Source organism: Ursus arctos, unplaced genomic scaffold (assembly GCF_023065955.2).
Source record: "Ursus arctos isolate Adak ecotype North America unplaced genomic scaffold, UrsArc2.0 scaffold_1, whole genome shotgun sequence".
Classification (NCBI taxonomy): domain Eukaryota; kingdom Metazoa; phylum Chordata; class Mammalia; order Carnivora; family Ursidae; genus Ursus; species Ursus arctos.
Window position 1 is genome coordinate 73,144,853 of NW_026622763.1, and position 19,978 is coordinate 73,164,830.

A 19,978-nucleotide genomic window follows, 5' to 3' on the forward strand; every position below is an offset into this window, starting at 1 on the left:
ATGGAACAGAAATCCACCGACACTGGGTATTCACGCCAACTTCTCCAAAGAAAATAAAACACTCAGTGGGAAAGTTATATACACCAAGACAAATCCATTTCCTCAAATTCTGATCCTCTTTTGGATTTACACTAATCTATTTACCATATATTTTCTTTATCATTATGTTTAGGAACAAAAACAAAGAGAATCATCTTGGACTTTGAAGAAATAGCTGGGTTTCATCGGAAAACGGCCCTGTCCTGCGTGGTTGTAGGGCAATCACTCCGTGATTCCTTTGGTTTTACTTTTTAAGTATTTTAACTACCAACCCTGCTTTCCAAACAAAGAAAAGGAAAAACTATAAAACAGAACAAACTGTTAAGGAATGAAATATAACTTAACTGATTTTTAGAATTATATACTAATTCCACAAATTTTTTTTTTTAAATGCTGTCTTTTAATGGATCTTGTGGCATATTGTAGAAAGTGGAAATGCTTTAGCGTGATACCAAAGAATCTTCATAGTCTGGGCTCTTTCTTCTCATTCACCTTACTCTTGTCGGTTTTCTCGTGGGTCTTGCTCTGGCAGGCCTGTGCTACTGCACTTCCTGAACCTCGCACGCTATTTCATGCCATCAGGCCTTGATTTCCTTTCCTGCTCCCTGCGCCTGCTTACTCACTTCTTCCCCTGTGCTGTGCGTTCTGCTAGTTCCCTTTCAGACTTTATTAGAGTTACTTGTTTATATGTCTGTCTCTGCTATTAGAGAATTCCTTCAGGATAAGGAAACTACCTTCTTTCTCTTTCTATGCCCAGCATTTTCCTTAGGTTATTATGTTAAGTTTGAAATACTGTTCATAAGGGGAACTGTGAGGTGAAATCACTGCATAAAGGTGGGAAAGCCATCAAGGTTAGCTAATGGAAACCAAAACAGTTAGCTAGTAAATTCAGGAACAAATGTACAGGTTCTCTAGGGCTTGTCAGAGAGAGACACAGCAGAGAAAGAACAAACAGGCAGTGTTGTGGAATTGTTACTCTTTTGATTATAAAAGTGAAGGTATCAAGAACCTGGTGAGAATCCAACCAGGTGTAGTTAAACGTCATATTCACTTCAGAAGGCTCTAGCTTCAGGCCCCATTTTATGTTCCTTACATTAAGAATATTGCAATGAGAAAACCGCATAGAAAAGGAGGTAAAAAGGAATGAGAGATGGAGCTGTATTGGGTAAAATTAGCTCCATCCTGGAGTGAAATCTGGAGAAATTTGGGAGAGGACCATATCACATACAAAGAATAAGACTGTAGGCTTGGAGGGTTTCTCGATCCTGCTGGTCTTGCTTCCCTTGCTGCTGCGCTTGGGGTCACTGTTTGGTCCCATGTGGTCTCACCTAGTCTACTCTGGCACCACTGCTTGGAAGGAAACCCCAGAAACAAGAACTGAGGTTTGGAAGAAGTCCCCTTTCCTGAAGCTCCGGGTTAGCGTACAGAGCAATTTAGGCAGCCGGCGCTCTGCTTGTTCTCTGTGGTCTTGCCGCCATCCCAGAGAGTGGAGTGCTGCAGCGGCCGATGTAGGAAAGGTACTCAAGGAGTTCAAAAGGCACTTAAGTTGTTAGTAAATATAGAATATTTGAAAATATGTCAATTATTCTATAGTTTTAGCAGATGCTCAGCAGTTAGTAATTAATATTATTTGATTATTTTAGTTTCATACCACCTTCACCATTAAAGATTATATGGTCTCTGCTTATAATCTGTATCATAAGGAAGAGAAATACATTTATAGTACTGTACTGTATTTATATAAAAAAAATCTGCCTGTAAGTGGACCTATGTAGTTCAAACCTGTGTTGCTCTTAGGTCACCTTATTTTGTCATTTTGTGACTGGCTTATTTCACTTTATATAATGTCCTCGTGTTTCATCCATGTTGTAGCATGTGACAGGATTTCCTTTCTTTTTAAGACTGAATAAGAGTCCATTGTATGTATATACCACATTTTTTTGGTCCATTCCTCCATCAGTGGACATTTGAGTTGATTCTACTTCTTGGCTATTGTGAATACTGCTGCTATGAATGGGGATGTGCTGATATCTGTATGAGATCCTGCTTTAAGTTCTTTCAGATATATGCCCACAAGTGTGATTGCTGAGTTATATGGTAATTCTATTTTTAATTATTTGAGGAATGGCCATATTGTTTTCTATAGTAGCTGCATCATTTTACATTCCCATCAACAGTGTACAAGTGTTCCAGTTTCTCTACATCCTTGCCAACACTTGTTTTTTTGTACCTTTTTTTAAGTGGTAGCCATCCTAATTATGAGGTGATATTTCATTCTGGTTTTGATTTACATTTCCCTAATGATTAGTGATGTTGAACATCATAGGCTCATTGGTCATTTGTGTATAATTTTTGGAGAAATGCCTATTCAAGCCCTTTGCCCATTTTTAAATTGGGTTATTTTTGTTGTTAAGTTTAGGAGTTCTTTATATATTCTGGATATAATATTTACTCCCATTTCATAGGTTGACTTCCCGCTCTGTTGATTGTGCCCTTTGATGTACAGAAGTTTTTAAGTTTGATATAGTCCCATTACCTATTTTTGCTTTTGTTGCCTATGCTTTTGGTATCATATCTGAAAAATCTTTCCTAAATGCAATGTCATGAAGGTTCTCCCCTATGTTTTCTTCTAGGAGTTTTATAGCTTTAGGTCTTACATTTAGGTTAAAGATTTTTTTTTAAAGGAAATGGCACTAGTTTATTGGTTTAAAAAGGTGTGCTATGACTTCTTCCTCAAAATGATGACAGAAAAATAAAAAACTATGATACTTTCCTGTTGGTTTTACATGATGACCTTAGCAAGGTAGACTAAAATGAAAACTTAAAAATTCATGAAAGTATAAGAAATTTTAAAGTTTATGAAAATACAATTTACCTGACAAAAGCAAAACACAAAAGTATGTAGATTATAGCTGATAACTTAAAAATATATGAGGGGAGATGAGTATTTCATTTTTATGAAAGAGTGTCTTCATAAATTATAAAATACAATATAAAAATAAGGGATGTGCCTTGGCTTGGAAATCTCTCCTGGCATTTTAACCACTACTGTTGGCCAAGTGATAATTATAGTGGGTATCACTATAAAGTGTGAAGTTGGGTTGTTTTTCCATATGGCATAACTAGAAAGAGTGCTTGAGGTTTCAGTCGACAAACCATTTAAGGATCACTCGAACTACAACTATGAGTCCTAGATTCCTGGTTGTTGCCTGGAAACTTGCCATTGGTAACCTCTGGCAATATCAAGGAAGCCCCAGTCTCAAACTTGCAGAATGGGTGTCACATACTTCAGAGAAAAGACCAGCACTCTTTTAAGGAATGTGGCATTTACAGTACTCCTGACAGCCCAGAAGAAAAAATTATGTGACAAAAAGGGGACACACGGGCTCTGAGTCTGAAAGTGATTTAGAAGAATTGGGGCTTCATTGTAAAGATGTTTTAGGGATATCTTTATTGCACTTAGTTTCCTTTTCTTATGTATGTAAGTGAGAGCTAGAAGGAATAATTAATAATCAAAAATGTCTAAAAGAGTTTTTACCATTGGTAAAAATTAAATTACTAAGTGACAAAGTAGTAAGTCATAGTTTAATCCATACATTTTTTTTTTTCTCTTAGTGGTACATAAAATAGTGGTGTGTTTTACAATCAACAATGTTTGGAGTCAATGAAAAATGATAATTACATAGCAAAGAAGTGGTTGCAAATACACTGGCTAAGAGAATAAGGATTTAAAGAACTCTTGGTTTGATAGTATAAATGTTCCAAAAAAAATTTGAACAGGGATAAATTCTTAGTTTTTTTCATAGTCCAAAGCACAGAATGAGAAAAATCTGATTTAATACATGTTTTTTGGCAGGGAAAGGAGGAAACTCTAGAGACTTTAGCTGACCACAGATTAATTATAAGTTAGCAGTTAATCTAATGTGACCATGGTCATCTGAAAGAAAATTGCCTCCATAGGAAGGTGGCTCACTGAATTCTGTGCTGAGCACTGAATTCTGTGCTAAGTATACCAACATTGGTATACTTCCTGTTTATTTTCCTTCCTTACACATTTATCACCATCTAAATAATAATCAGATTGTACTAATGTGTTCACCTAGTTATCTTTTTTTTTAATTTTTTTTTTTTAAGATTTGAGTTATTTATTTGACAGAGAGAGAGAGAGAGAGAACACAAGCCGGGGGAGTGGGAGAGGGCAAAGCAGGTTCCCCGCTGAGCAGAGAGCCTGACACAGGACTTGATCCCAGAGAGCCTGACCCAGCAGACGCTTAACCAACTGAGCCACCCAGGTGCTCTAGTTATCTTTTTAAAAAGATTTATTTATTTATTTGAGAGTGAGAAGGAGTGCGTGCCTGTGCGCACAGGCCCATGTGAGTGGGGGGACGGGCAGAGGGAGAGCATCTTCAAACAGACTCCTCAGTGTGGAGCCCAAACTGGGACTAGATACCTCCGCCCATGAGATCATGACCTGAACTGAAATCAAGAGTTGGAGGCCCAACTGACTGAGCAACCCAGGCGTCCCTCACCCCATTATCTTATTTAATATCTGCCTCCCTCACCAAAATGAAAGCTCTATGAAGGCAGGGGGATATTCACATTTTGTTCACCACTATTTCTTTATACCTAGAACAGTGCCTACCACATTGATGCTCAGTTAATATTTGTTGAATTAATAAGTGGATTATGTTCAAGCTGGAGTACGTTAAAAAAAGGTGTTCAGGATAGTGAGAGGTCTGATGACCCTTACAGGTGTTCTGCAACTATGTGTCAAATATGGGAGGAACAGGATACCATCTGAATATATGTGAAGGGCTGTCCCACAGAAGTGGCAGGTGTGACACTGGCTGAACAGTGCAGGAGACCGGTGAAGGAGTATTCACCCAAACTGCAGGTGGCAGGGAAGAATAATAGGGATCTGACATGCTCTGTTCTTTAAATATATGTATTGCAAAGAAATATGGCAAAAGATTAGAGGTGAGAGAGGTTTTTGTTTCATTTAACTGGAAAGCAGACTGCAGCAACCTTCAAAATCTAGTACTCAAATAACTCCACAACTTACAAAAGAAAGTTCTCACAAAGATCATCCATTTTTTCATGAGAGGGGTGGAGCCACCCTCAGCTCCCCTCACTACCAGGTGTGTATTAGACCGGGGTGGTATATCCCAAACTTAAGTCATTGAACACACTTTCACAGTTTTTATCATATCTGAGCACCACCTGTACTTCTATAGTCTTAAATTTCCTCTTTTAATTTCCTTTCCTTTTTTCTTTTTTAAGGTGGCTCCACACCTAGTGTGGAGCCCAATGCGGGGCCTGAACACACGACCCTGAGATTAAGACCTGAGCTGAGATCAAGAGTTGGATACTCAACTGACTGAGTGACCCACGCACCTCTTAATTCTCATTTTAAACTTCCATTTATTTCAAAAGGAATCTATATTTCTCATCTGACCATAAAAGCAGAACCATTTACCGTAAGTAGAAAGCTGTCATACAAATGAATACAATGAAAACACTTATTAGTTTCTAGCCAGATACTGTTATCTACCAAAGATTCTGAGCCACAGCTCTGTTCTCTCTTTGTTGAAAAGGAAAATTAGCCAGTAGAGAGGTGTTAAGGATATATTAACTCCAAACTGATTGGAAGGCCTAAAAAGAATTGAAAAGGGCACAACTTTCTGTCTATGAGACTTAATGTTATTTAATTCTCTGCCTGTGTGTCCACCTTGAAAGCATCTCATGTCCGACACCAAGTGATTTGTTGAAGGCTCAGAGACCCGCTGAGGAGGAGCCGGGACACGACGATAGTAGCAAGGGAGACCGATGACATCAGAGGGGATAAAATGATTTCTGAAACTAGGTAAGAGAGCTATAAAAACTTTACAGTTTGGGGTCACTTAACAGGCTTTCTACACTTCATTGTCCCAAATTGATAATGATAATGAACTCATTCCCTCCATTCTCTTGTTTCAGGATGTGGTTTTCAAAGGCAGAGTTATGTAACATGTTAAAAACAATCACCAAGAAGATAGCTATGACAGAATAACATTGGTGCTTAAGGGGGTTTCTGTTCAGGTGGAGAATGTATTTCTAAGGAACACCTCGTTCTGTGGTGATGTCAATGGAATAAATCCAGCTTTCCAGGTCGACTCCACACCCTCTTGCACTCTCACTAAAGTAGGGTTATTGTCTTGAGTCTCAAAGCAAAAGAAACGTTAATGCTCTAAACACACACACATATGTACACACACAGTGGTTTTGGGGAGGAATTACAAACTGAGAAATCTAGAAAAGTTAGAGAGGAAAAATTATACAAATACATCTTAACATAAGTTTATGTAAAGATCATGTTTGGGCTAAGTGCCTTACATTCATTATTCAACCATCTCAACTGTGTATGTTCTTCTATCTGGAGGTCTGTGTCTTTTGATAAATAGCACTCAGTATAGACATGACAATTACGCTAAGTGCTTAAAAATACTTATTAAAGGACCAACAAATGAAAAAAATTAGGTGTAACATATTTCAATTAACAGAGCTCCAAGGTACTCATGGAGCATCAGTTTAGAAAACAGACTCTAGAACCTGGGTGCAAATTCCAGCTCTGCCACTTACTAGCCTGGCAGGGTACTTTGGTCCCATGTTCCCCAGTTTCCTTATCTGCAAACTGAGAATAAGAATAGGATCTATCCCCCACCTCCCCCACAAAATAGGATTTACCCTATAGGATTGTCAGAAGGATTAAATAAATTAATATTTTTTCCTGGAAAGTATCTGGCGTGCAGTGCGTTCTATACAACTGTTGCCTGCTTTGTTAGATAAATGAGGTCCTCTCCTCTGGAAAGAGGTGCAATACAGTATTTTACTAAGAGCATTAGGCTGTTGAAGCAAATCACCTGGGTTCAAATCATGATTATGCCATTTACTAGATCTGAAACAAGCTACGTTGCCTCTCTGAGACAAAGATAAATAATTGTAGTAACTTCATAGAGTTGCTCAACAGTAAAACATGATCCTAGTGCCTGGCACAAAGTAAACACTCAAAGACCAGGGGTGTGCCTGTCGGTTGGTGGTCCAGTTCAGGAAAGAGAGCTTCAGATGAAGTTGTCTTCAGAGATAAGTCATCATTGATTTAAAAAAATCTCCAGAAAGAAGATCATTGTAGAGATTTGGGTTTGTTCCAAAAACAAGGCCTGGCTGCCAACTTGCAGAATTCTAGAGGTCCCTAACTCACATTCTAGAGCAGAGGCCCTCATGCATGCTCTAGAGCTCATGTCCCAACTCACGCTGTGGATTAGGTGCCCCTGAGCTCATGCTCCAGATCAGGGCTTCCTAACTCACTGACCCACTGCCATGAGTCCCAGGCTCAAGTGCCTGAAGGCATCAGGCTGATAAAATGAAGAAAGGACCTGTTCTGGAGGAGGCTGTGGGACCTAGAAAAGACTCAGAACCTTGTCCAAAGAGAGCAGGAGCTCTGGCTCAGGGCTGCCATATAAGCATGTGGGCCCAGTTGTTATTGGATCTTCTTATTTTTAAGAAGACCCCCAAATCCAGATTCTTACGTAATATTTGCCAGTTTTAAAAAGTGACAGTTAGTTCAAATATTTTAATTCTGTACACACCAAGTGAGACCTGTCTGAAGGCTGAATACGGCCTATTATCTCCTTGGTCTGCAACTTCTACTGTAGATCACACCAGGGACTCTGCTGACCAGAGCCTGCTCAGGGCCAGGCCAGGCCACCTAGATCACAGTAGACTGTGTTCAGCATCCTAGGACACAGAAAAAGTGATCCAAATCTTCATTAGTGGGAAGAGGAGAAGGATGGTGATAGAAGGACTGGGGTTCACTCTTTTAACAAATTGTCCTTATCTGACATTGGGACTTGCTTTAAACATGCCAGCGTCATTCAAGAAAAGTAAACCCAGGAACAAAAAGAGGAAAAGTAAATCCAGGAATTTTTATGAGAACTTCCCTTCATATAATTCCCTTGATTCTCACTAATGTTTTAAACTGTGCTGAAAAGAGACTAGAAGCCTGATTCAGCTGAGAGATGTGAGGAAGGGGAGAGTTGAGCACACAGAGTGAGGAATTTTCATTAGTGCTGACCAGAGTGAGTAATTACTTCTCCACAACAGGCTCGGTGTTTGAGGCCAAGGCTCTGATTTGATGTCTTCCTTTGATTTGGTGTCCTTATACTGGGGCAGTAATATCAGAGGCTCAATTACTTTTTTGTTGTTGTTATTTTTTAAATTACTTTTTAAAAAAGATTTTAAGTAATCTCTACACCCAACATGGGACTTGAACTCATAACCCTGAGATCAAGAGTCACATGCTCTTCTGAGTGAGCCAGCCAGGTGCCCCATGGCTCTATTACTTTTGAAACCAGGAAATTCAGGGGGAGGTGGTAGTTGTTTTGGCTAGAATTTGAACAGCACGGGCGGTTAGCAGCAGCTGCAAGCCATCCGTCTTCCTCCTCCTAGCTCCCCAGCCGCCATCAGTCCTTTCTCAGCTCTTTGGGAGAAGGAACAAATGGTGCTGTTAAATTGATGCTACATGATTTATAAATGCTTTATTATACTTTACACGACTATTGTGAATTACTGATGAAAGAAAGTATTTTGTAATTGCTTTGAAAACTGTATGAATGCAAAGTGGATTTTTATGATTAAAATTGAAACAGACTGAAGGTCAAGCAACATTCTATTGTTTATCCTCATAGTTTCTAAAATAAAATGTCGATAGACTTTTTAATGCTAATTTGCTTAAAAGCTTCATAGACAAAGATCAAATTTTAGAAATAGAAAGATTCACCTTCTGGTATAAAGCCAAGAACTTGCTCAATGCCAAAAGCTTTGCTCTGATGAAGTAACTCTATGAAAACTGTCCAAGACATATATATATGTTCCTTCCACCAATTTACTTCTGAAGATTGGTATGTGTTTTTGAAATATTTATGAAACATTGTTTCCTCAGATAAATATACAATGTACAAACACTGGCAAGAAATTTCACCATATTTTCAAAAGGGAGTAGACTCATTTGCCATATATATTTAGCAATTATAGTAAAAAATAATAAGTAACATATACCAAGTGCCTATTTTGTGCCAGGCACTATGCAAAATGCTTTACATGCCTCATCTTAATTAACCCTTACAAAACTCCATAAGGTAGATACTATCATTATTCTCAGATGAGGAAACTCAGGAAGAGAGGTTTGGTAACTTGCCCAAATTGCCAGTAAGTGGTGAGACTGTGATTAAACCAGGCAAGATGACTCCACAGCCATACACTTCAGTACCTACAAGAAAGTAAAACTTCGTTGATTTTGGTCATGTTAAGAATTTGTGAAAATTCAGACATGAGCTAGGCTAAAGCTTTTGGACTATAATAAATTGTTAAGCAATTTAATGTATGGATATTAAAAGGAATATCTACTTATCAAAATGCTTAAAATTATTTAGCAGTATGAACTGCTATATGAACAATATCCAAATTACATAATCTTTTATGTTTCCAATGAAAGCTGCCATTTTTGTAGTCACACATTAATATATTTAACTGAAGTAAAGTAACTGTAGTTTTAAAGATGCTAAAACTCTGTTGAACTACATGGTTCATTATTATAGGCAGATATATGAAAGATCGAATTATGACCATTTCAGACTCTTGCAGCCTTATGTTTCACTGCTGCCTCCTTCCTCTGCCGCTCTCCATCCATTCTGTTTTATTTGTGGTTCCTGGACAGACCATGAAATTTTCTCATTTTCCGTGTCTGTATGTCTTGTCTTTCTGCCTTGTTTGCCTTACCCATACTTCTTACTTCGTCTTATTTTAAAATCTTTTAAATTTTTTTAGATAGGGGTAGAAATGTAACTAACATAAAAAAATAAACAAAACATCCTTAACACTGACAGCACTTGGGTAACCACTATCCATTAAAAAATCAGAACATGGCAGGCACTCCAGAAGCTTCCCATTTTGCCTTTTCCAATCACAATCCCCCTTTCCCTCTCTGTACTATCTTGAAATTTATGGTTATCATTTCCTTTCTCTTCTTTTTAATCTACTATCCAAGAATGCAGCCTTAAACACTATAGTTCAGTTTTGCCTATTTTTTGTTTTATATAAATGGAATCATAGGGCATACACTTCTCTGTGTCTGTCTTTTTTTTTTTTTTAAGATTTTTTTATTTTTATTTTTTTTTAAGTAATCTCTACACCCAGCATGGGGCTTGAACTCACAACCCCAAGATCAAGAGTCGCAGACTCTATTGACTGAGCCAGCCAGGTGCCCCTGGTGTCTGTTTCTTTCTCTCAACATTATGCCTGTGAGGTTTGTCTTGTGTAGCTTGTGTATTTTAAATTTATTCATTTTCATTGCAGTACAGTCAAGGTTGGCAAAGTACTGCCCGTGGCTTACATCATAACATATGGTATGTTGGTACTACAATGGCGGAGCTGAGTAATTGTGATGGAGACCACATGGCTTGCAAAGACTGAAATATTTACTGTCTGGCCCCTTACAGAAAGAGTTTGCTGACTTTTTCAGCGTACTGTTCCATTGTGTGAGTATACCACAATTTGTTTTTCTAATCTTTTGTCTTGGATTTCTGTGTTGTTCATACTTTGGGGTTATTATAAATAACACTTCTCTGAACATTCTTGCATGTGCTTCACAGTACACATGTGCACATATTTACAGTGGGTATATCTTCAGCTAGCCAGACGATGCTAAAGCATTCCCCCCGCCCCAAAATGGTTGTACCAGTTTACTAACGTGGTATTAGCAGTCATTTAAAATTTTAGCCATTTTGGATGATTTACAGTGGTATCGCACTGTGGTTTTAACATGCATTTTCCTGGTTACTAGTAAGGTTGAGCACAGTTTCATATGTCCATTGACCATTTGGATTGACTATTTTGTGAAGTGCCTGTCCAGATTCCTTGTGCGTTTTTCTGTTGGGTTTTTTGTTTTTTCCTTATCAATTTGCAGTTATATTTTCTCTATTCTGGATACAAACCTTTGTCAAAGTTCCACTCATTCTTTACATCTCAGATTGAGGTGACTCTTCTTTTAAGGAATCTTCCTGGATCCCACCAATCAGGTAGAGGTGCTCTTTTTTCTGCTTCTATAACCCTCACACTTCCAGCATAGCCTGTTATCATAGTGTATAATGTACACATTGTAACTCAAGAGTCCCTCAGTAGGATGCTCACTAGGGTGCAGGTTCATAAAGAGCAGGGACTAGGCTTTATTTATCTTTGTATCCTAGCTCTTAGTTCAGTAGGCACTCAATAAATATTCGTTCAATGGATGAGTAAATGTCCACCCAGGTATAAGAAGTATATGTAGGATAGAAAATATAAATTACATTGTCAATATAAATATATATGTATTTTCTCTCAATGTCAGTATTTAAGTGGATCAACTGTATGCTATTTTCAGAGATTCTCTTCTCTCCCAATTCAGATTGGGATCTTTCTCTTCCACAAAAGTCTGGATTTGTGAGGTTTTATTCTTCTTCTAAACCAAATATCTCACCATTTCAAACATAATGGAACTCCCTGTATAGGTTTTATCACCTGATAGGAATTTGAGCTAGGCACTGTGACAGGGATTACACCGATGCCTGAGTAAATTTAATCACTTTTAACTATTTGAGGAAATGCTCATGAACTTATTAGACTCAAACAGATACAGAAAATTTAGTTGGACCCACCCTTCCTTTCTCTCTTCCTTCCTTTCTCTTTTCCTTCTCCCTTTCCCTTCCTTCCCTCATTTCTGATCCTTCATTCACTACTTGTCGATTCTTTAATGAATTCTCTTCAGTGCTGCAACTTCATTCTTAAAAGTTCTCTACCATTTAAAATTACTGACCACTTCCTGCTTTTTGAAGCCCTCCTTTTCCTTGTGTTCTCTGGTGCTATATAGTCCTAACTGTCTTCATTCTCTGTCATTTTTGTTGAATTGTCCTCAAGATGGCTAAATATGCCTGACAACTCAGCCCAAGATGCTTATGCTCTTCCCACATTCCCTCTCTTCAAGACTTTACCTATGTCAATTCCTCCTGGAAATCACCATCTCCAGGTATGTATCTGTAAGAGTCTCTTATAGAAGTAGTCCCTATGTATCTGTAGGCTGTCCACTGCCACCTCAAATGCAACATGCCTGTGATGGAACTGCTTTTTCACCACACACTGACTCTCTTTGGGATGCCCTTCCTACTGTAAGAGGCATCATTATTTCCACAGTTACTCAGGCTCAGTTACACACTTACTCAGAAGCAGGAAGTCATCCTGGATTCCTCATTCTTTCTGTCTCTTCATATCCAGCCAGCTACAAGATAGTAAGTTCCTTCTTCGTAATGTGTGTTATATTTGCCCCTTGCATTCCATCCTATTGCTGTCCCCCACATGCATGTCCTAATTGTCCACTTGTAGCCTTGACCAGTACAAGAGGTCTTCTAAATAAATGTCCTTACTTCCATCTCTACCCACTCAATTTCACATTAATCTTCTAAAAATACTTGTCCATATCTATTGACTACTCATTCAAAAGCGTTTACAGCTACTTAATTCCTGTAGAATCAAGGAATCCTTCCTTAGTCAGGTCACAGCATTTCATACTCCATTTATTTCCAAACTCATTTTCTCCCTTTCTCCAACAAACCCCCCGTTAGCTTACTGCTCTAGTCAATAGTCATTGAATATGCCTCAACCTCTTAATCTTTTTCTAACTAATAAGCCCTATTTGTTCTTCAGGGTCAGTTAAAGTCCTAGTTCTAGTTCCAACTGATCCTATTCAAAATTGATTTTTCCTTTTTCTGACACCTCTTGTATCTTGTATTGTAATTTTTTATTCATTAATTCAACAAAACTTACTGGCCATTGTTCATGTGCCAAGCACTGGGCTGGACACAGGGGTACAAAGGTGGTTAAGATATAGTTCCTGACCTTGAGGAGTTCATGATCTTGTCCACTTTGACCATTTAGCATATAAAATACTTGAGGGCAGAAACTGTCTTATTCCTCTTTGTATTTCCAGTACTTTTCAGCATCTTCTATAGAATACATATGTCATATGTATTGATTGCTGTTAACAGTGGTGGTAAAAAACGATGAGGGTTTCTTGTTTTAATAATATGAGAGCAAGGTAGAGGCCAGCAAAATTTTACTTAATGTATTTTACATAATTTTACTAGAAATTCAAAGCTACCATCTGTCCTTCTGTTGGGTTTTTAGTATTGTAAAAACTCTTTTAATCTTAAAGCTGTACGTGCTTTAAAAATCCTTAAGGCTATTGTTATTCAGATTCTTTTCTGGGCTTTAAGGATGAAACTAACACTTTTGGATCATTTGCAGAGTTAATTATTCATTAAGAAATTCTGTAACACGCTCATATATACACTCACACACACTCATAAATACACATTTATAGATTACTATACAATAATCCAGAAAATTTATCACAAAAATTGTACCCAAATCTCACTAGTGCAGTTGGTAAACCTGGCATAAAGCCAGGATGGATAATAATAGTTAACTTTTATTAAGTGGATTATCTTGTATTATCCTCTTTAATCCTCAAAACAACTCTATTATGTAAGCACTATCAGAACCCTTCTTTTTCAGATGGGGAAACTGAGATATAGCAACATTTATAAACCTGCCACATTAGAGAGTGAAAGAGCCTAGATTCAGAATCCAGGAACTTTGTTTCCAGAGTATTATGTGCTTAATGACTATGCTATTATTTCTCCCATGGAGACATAAATAATGGCTCAAAATCCCCCTGCCCACCCTTCCAAAAAAAGCGCGGGGAAGCAGAGAGAGAGAGAGAGAGAGTGAAAGAGAGAGAGTAGGAGAGAGAGGGAGAGAAATAGAGAATGGAACTGAATGGAAAATAAATAAATTGTTTAGGATAATTAGCCATCCTAACGCGGGGCACTGGGAATTTCAAAGGGCCTCCTCCTCTTGCCCCACTGAGACTTTACTCTCTGTCTCATGTCCTCTGTTTGGAAAAACCGGAGGAAAACAAGGTAAGAGACAGGCTGATCATGAGCATACACAGCTGTCACCAGACCGGTCTGGTTCCGGAAAGGTTGCTTACAGTGGCCACCGAGAGGCAGGGAGGCAGGAGGCACCACTCTTCCCTACTTACAGCAATCCCAGGACAGAACTGCCAGTGCTAAATAGAGGGCTGGCGAGTTCCAGCTCACTCCCCCACCCCCTGACTCTTTGCCCTGTCCACTGGAGTGGCAGGTAGAGGTCAGAGAACAGAATAAAGACAGTTGGTTTGTGCACTTGGGGGGGATACAGAGTCTTGGCTTCTGAAGCAAAGGCAAAGGCAAAAACAAAACCAACAAAAAAAATGTGGAAGAATTGGACAGAAAGGGGCACCAGGAGACGAGGCGCCTCAACCAAATAGGAACCAGATGCAACTTTAAAATATGTGCCTGCTTTCCGTGCTGACATGCTCAGTCTGGGCCCATACTTACACTTCGTAGTGTAACACTCTGTTACCTCCTCCAAACACCTAGAGTGGAGATAGCGATTATACTCCCTTCACAGAGAGAAGTGCTTCTGATAATCACAAAACCAAAATGACTTCTGAAGAAAGCTGTAGGTGTTTCTGATTCAAGCATGACTGCATTTATACATATTTGTTTGAGATTGTTAACATGGTTAGAAGGCAATAAATCAGAAAAAAAGTCAATTTTTTTGCCCTTAAACACTGTCAGTGTGTAAGCCCCGTGAGCCTATGGTGGGTAGCGCCCCAGTTCTTAAAGTGCAGAGCAAGATGGCTCTGGCTTTGAGTTTATGAGTAGACAAGGTTTTAAGGTTAAGGAAAGTATGTGTTTGTGTCCTATGGATTTACAAAAACTTGTCCTAAAAATAATTGATAAGAACAATCAATGGAGCAAACATAGCACCACATCACAAATATTTCTCAAATGATGCTTTTTGAAAAAGTATAGAAAAGATTCACACGATTGGTTAGTTCTCTGATTATCACTATTATCTTAATCCACTTGAAACTTATAATTAAAAATAAAATTAAGAATATTGACATTTTTTTCCTTTGGTAGCCTTAGCCTTAGATAAAAATAGAAATGTGGATATTTTGAAAGTATATGTACAGATTTTCTCTATGTCTCTGGAAGAGAGTTTGCTTGCTGGCTAGCTCAATTTTTGACAAAGAAAAATGGGCTGCTGCTTCCAGCACAAAGATGCACTGTTCACAGAACAAACCAAAAAAATGGAGAATTTGTGTTTAAGTTGAAAAGAAATTAATATCCATCATGATAATTTATTTAGTGTAAACTTTCTATTAACTGATAAAATGTATACCTTATTAGAATGAAAAGTGTAACTTTGTAATAAGAACTTAAAATACTGATATCTGGAAATTCTAACAGCAAGCAAGACATTCTAAATTTCATTTTCAGTACCCCATAATTAAAGCTATCGTTCTGCTTTTTAAAAACTCAGTTTTATCCATGCAGTTGTATACTCTAAAGTTTCCAAAAGAAGTGAGGCAAAGTATTTGTGAGTTTGAGCTGCCTCTGTTCCTTCCACAGGGCTGCCATCTGGGCTTGTTTATTTGTGTTTCCAACTTTCTGGAACAGGGAGTTTCTCTGTTAGGGACGGGGCACCAAGCAAAGGAAGTGTCTTACAGAAGACTATCTTTTTTCTTCTTTTTTTAACTATATTTTCAAACTTCAAGTTTAGCTTGGTCAAAAATATCAAATGACTAGAACAATCACAACATTTTACGTAGTGGAAAACCTCAGAATTATCTTAGCAAATACTCTTCCACACGATACAAATCATATTCCCAACATGCTACCTTCTTGTGACTTTCAGATCTTTTTCAATACCCAAACTGTCATTGAGGCTATAGCTATTTGGCTGGGAAATCAAACATTTTTATCTATCCTTCTACAAATACGCATTTGATTTAAAAATGAAAGAAATAATTCCAAGCATTTTTCTAATTTTATAAAGTACAAATGAGCCATATTACAAAAAAATGAAGCAAACAAAACAAAAATCTTCAAAATATAATAAAGAAAAAAGGATTATTGTTAGAGTTATACAATCTGTGAAGAATAGTTTAAAAATTCAAAAGCAACACTTAAAAAAACTAGTGCCTTCACTTTGAAAGATTTCATTTAGCAAATAAAATAGAAGCAAAAATTACCTTGTAAAGTAAAATCCAGCAATACATATTCGTAAGCAAATTCTGTCTTTGTTTCCACTTGAGGTCTCTTCAGGGTAGAAAATATTTTTCCAGGGCTGCTATCATCAGGGTCTTCTAGCTTTCTAAGTCCGCACCCCATGGCAAAATCTGTAAGGAATTAAATTGCAGGATAGGGGAGGGAGAGCAGCAAATTCTGTTGTTTAAGCTGCAAAAAGAAAGTTACAGACTTAACTGCTTTGATTTTTTCAGCTAAACCATAGATAGTCAAAAAGAAAACATATGAGTCCAAAGAAAGGAGCTGAAGACTTTTTCTATCCATTTTTCTGTAAAGTCGTTGAACCCATGATGATTAAGCTACAGCTCTGGGAGGCTGGGCTTGGTTTTAGGAGAAACATGCAAGCTGCTACAACTTAGCGGAGAATTTCCATGCCACGTCAATTTACAGCCAGCCCCTACCAGAGTTCTGTCGCTCAGGGCACCAACAGTGCTTTGTCTGTCCCAGTTGGCTGGATGATAAAAGAGGTGTCCAAAAACGGAAATAAAAGGCAAAAGTGCAACTCGGATGGAATTATCTACAAGTAAAAGATATATTCAGGCACAGTGGCATGGAATTCTTTCTCTGTTTTTTCTTTTCCCTCTTTCCTGTGCCCACCCCCTCCTTCCTCTCTGCTATTACCAGAAAAGCAAAAGGAGGGAGGAAGGGAGGGAGAAAGAGAAAGAATAAGAGAGAGAGAAGGAATGAAAAAAAAAAAAAAAAAAAAAAGGATTCTCAACATGGTTGGAAACAAAAAATCATTTCCAGAAAGGAAGTCAGCTTTAGGAGGAAACTGTTTCTGGAGTCTAAAAGGAGAAAGGTAGTTTTTTTGTTTTGTTTTGTTTTTTAAACAAACCCTTCAGTCTTTAGGAAGCACTTTTGAGGATTTCTTTCCACAGGAAGACTTTTCCGCTGGAAAAATCATATACTAATGAAAACTGCCAAATATAAAAAAAATTATATTGCAATATTTTAATAAAAATATTTAATTGCAAAGGAGGACGGTTATGTGGGTAATTAGTTTCCCCAACATTCTTAAGTTTAAAATACTCTACCATTAGGCAGCTTATGAGAGTAACTATTAACACTTTTACAGGTCCCAAAGTATTCTTAATTACAAAAAAAAAAGGCAACAAAACTGGCAACTTAATTCATTCAGTGTTATAAATTGCCATTTACCTGAAGTCAAGAACAATTTATAATGGACCAGTTGTAATGAGTGTTTACTGCGTTTTACCACGTACAGCTCAAGTAGTATGGTGCACTCATCAAAACTGTGAGTCCTGGAATCAGACTGCCTGGCTTCAAATCCTGTTTCTAATGCTTACCACAGACGTGATCTTGGGCAAGTTACTTGACCTCTTCAAGTTTCAATTTCCTCCCCTACAAAATGGAGTTAATAATAGTAATTACTTCACTGGCTTGTTATGAAATAGGTTGAATGAGATAATCTTATCTCATATCTTAATACTGTACTTGGCTAATAGCACAAAATAAATTTGTTAATGTGCCTCCATTATAAAACAGTGTTGAGAATAGTAATAGGGAGGAAGTGATTCTGCCACCACTCCCATTATTTACAAAATAAACCTAATCACATTTCAGAGTCTAGAGAACATAAGCCTGTAAAGATTTTTCAATTACATTGAAGAGTACATATGAAAACTCTCAAAAGGGGGGTGGGAAGGGTGCCTGGGTGGCTCTGCTGGTTAAGTGTGTGCCTTTGGTGTAGGTCATGATCCCAAGGTCCTGGGATCGAGCCCCACATCGGGCTCCAGGGAGCCTGCTTATCCCTCTCCCTCTGCCTCTCTCTCTTTCTCAAATAAATAATAAATCTTTAAAAAAAACAGGGGGTGGGGGAGATGGATTAGTTCGTAGATAATTATGATCTCTTGTCTCTTCCTTCTGCCTACTTGTCTTTAAATAGTATACTTCTCAGAAGTGATTTTAACAGAAGAAAATTCCATGGTCCTTCATTCTCATGGATGAGCATGGATGATGGTAAGTGATTTCAGTTTGGCTAAAAAGACAGGCGACTCTCACCCAGTGTGATTCATTTGACTATTCAAGTGCTTTCATGCCTGTCATTTCTCATGTCCTCTTTTGTATGGTGGTCTGTGAGCTCCTGGGTGTCAGGAATTGAATATATGAAGTTCACTAGTCCCTGTTGCATTACCTGGAAGATGACTTATTAAGTACTTGTTGTATTTACTAAGTGCCTGCTGTATTCCAGGCACTGAACTAGATGCTGGCTGGTACACGAGATGACTAACCATGGCTTCCGCCCTAAAAATACTCATGGTTTAATGGAGATGACAGACTTATAAACATATAATTTCAATACGATGTGGTAGCTGATGAGATAGAAGTATGCACAGGATGCTACAGAAACCCAAGAAGGGGCCTCTAACTCAGTTTGGAGGATGACATTTGAGCTGTTTTGAAGGATGAATATGCATTAGACAGATAAAGTTGGGAGCATGTGCCAAGGAAAGGGAAAAACTTGAGCAATGTCACAGAATCATGAACAGTATGGCATGAACTTGAAAGAACGTGAAGCAGTTGCAAATTGCTAGAACATAAAATTTGAAACAAGACTAAGCTGTGAGAGAGGTAAGAGCTAAGTTGTAATGGGTCTTATATACCATACAGAGGAAATTTGAACTTTATTTGTAGGCAACAAGGGAGAATTACATAATCAAGTGGAAAAATCAAAGGAGTAGTTTGAAGTAGGCAAGTAACATCACTTTGTATTTTTGATGAATCACTATGGCTGCCTTGAGGAAAATGGTTTTAATGGATCAAGAATGGAGGGAGACCCAGTCAGGAGAGTATTGCAGTAGTCCAATTGAGAGCAGATGACTTAACGAATGAATATAGTACATCATTATGTCCTTAAATATATTTTTTAAATCTTTAGTAAAAGAAACTACAGATACTTTAGTTCATAATTGAACCGTCACTTCCATTTTTCTCTCCAAAATCCAACAAAATTAAAATTTTGGCACATCAGTATCACCCAGAATCCATAGTTTACATCATGATTCACTCTTGGTGTTGTCCATTCTATGGGTTATGAGAAATATATGTATCCACCATTACAGTACCATACAGAATAGTTTCACTGTCCTTAAAGTCTGTGCTCCTCCTATTCATCCCACCCTTACTTCTTGTTTAACTCTGATGCATCTGGCAGTTGTAATATAAAGGGTAAAATATGGATTGAAGTCAGTTTCTCCTACCCTGATATCCAACTGTCATGACCACATTTGTTTCCATAGGTAATTTTTTACCAATCATGCTTCCCAAGGCTCGTCATATATTGAGTACTTGTAGCAATTAGGGTAAATTTTTGGAATAAATGTTTGCCAACATTGGTCATTTTTTCTGTATGGAATTATATATGTTTGGTGACAATTCTAGATTTCAGGGACAGCTTTCAGTTCTGTATTGCAAATAAGGTTTCCCCAAGTGCAGGCTCTTATGAGGCTGGATATGATGAAGAAATATTATCAATTCTTGTCTGTGTTCTATTATGGGCTCACTTAGTCCTTGAATGAATGAATGAACCTTATGAAAACATTCTCCATAACTGGTAGCAAGTTACTCTTACAGTTCTACTCAAGTCTGGATCACCTAAGTTCACTAAAGTCTTAAAGCTTCTAAGAGATAGTTATGTAGTTATATATCATCCA

General features: G+C 37.8%; 1 protein-coding gene and 1 non-coding gene across 3 annotated transcripts in view; one reads left to right on the plus strand and one right to left on the minus strand.

Moving 5' to 3' along the window:
- Positions 1–17,013, minus strand: part of RFTN2 (raftlin family member 2) — a 66,525-nt gene extending 49,512 nt beyond the window's left edge. The window contains exons 1-2 of one of the 2 annotated variants that reach the window (XM_048213999.2): positions 16,250–17,012; positions 9,272–9,343 (exon numbers count right to left, since the gene is read on the minus strand). In XM_048213999.2, the coding sequence (XP_048069956.1) occupies positions 9,272–9,343; positions 16,250–16,388 (211 nt within the window). In that variant the 5' untranslated portion in view covers positions 16,389–17,012. Of the gene's footprint in view, positions 1–9,271; positions 9,344–16,249 lie in introns of both variants that reach the window. The other variant, XM_026492253.4, reaches the window with a different exon arrangement.
- Positions 1–19,978, plus strand: part of LOC113250623 (uncharacterized) — an 87,366-nt gene that overhangs the window by 62,833 nt on the left and 4,555 nt on the right. Inside the window, exons 3-6 of the transcript XR_006408761.3 lie at positions 5,320–5,516; positions 5,776–5,902; positions 10,429–10,610; positions 18,211–18,284. This is a non-coding gene — a transcript (uncharacterized LOC113250623). The remainder of the gene's footprint in view (positions 1–5,319; positions 5,517–5,775; positions 5,903–10,428; positions 10,611–18,210; positions 18,285–19,978) is intronic.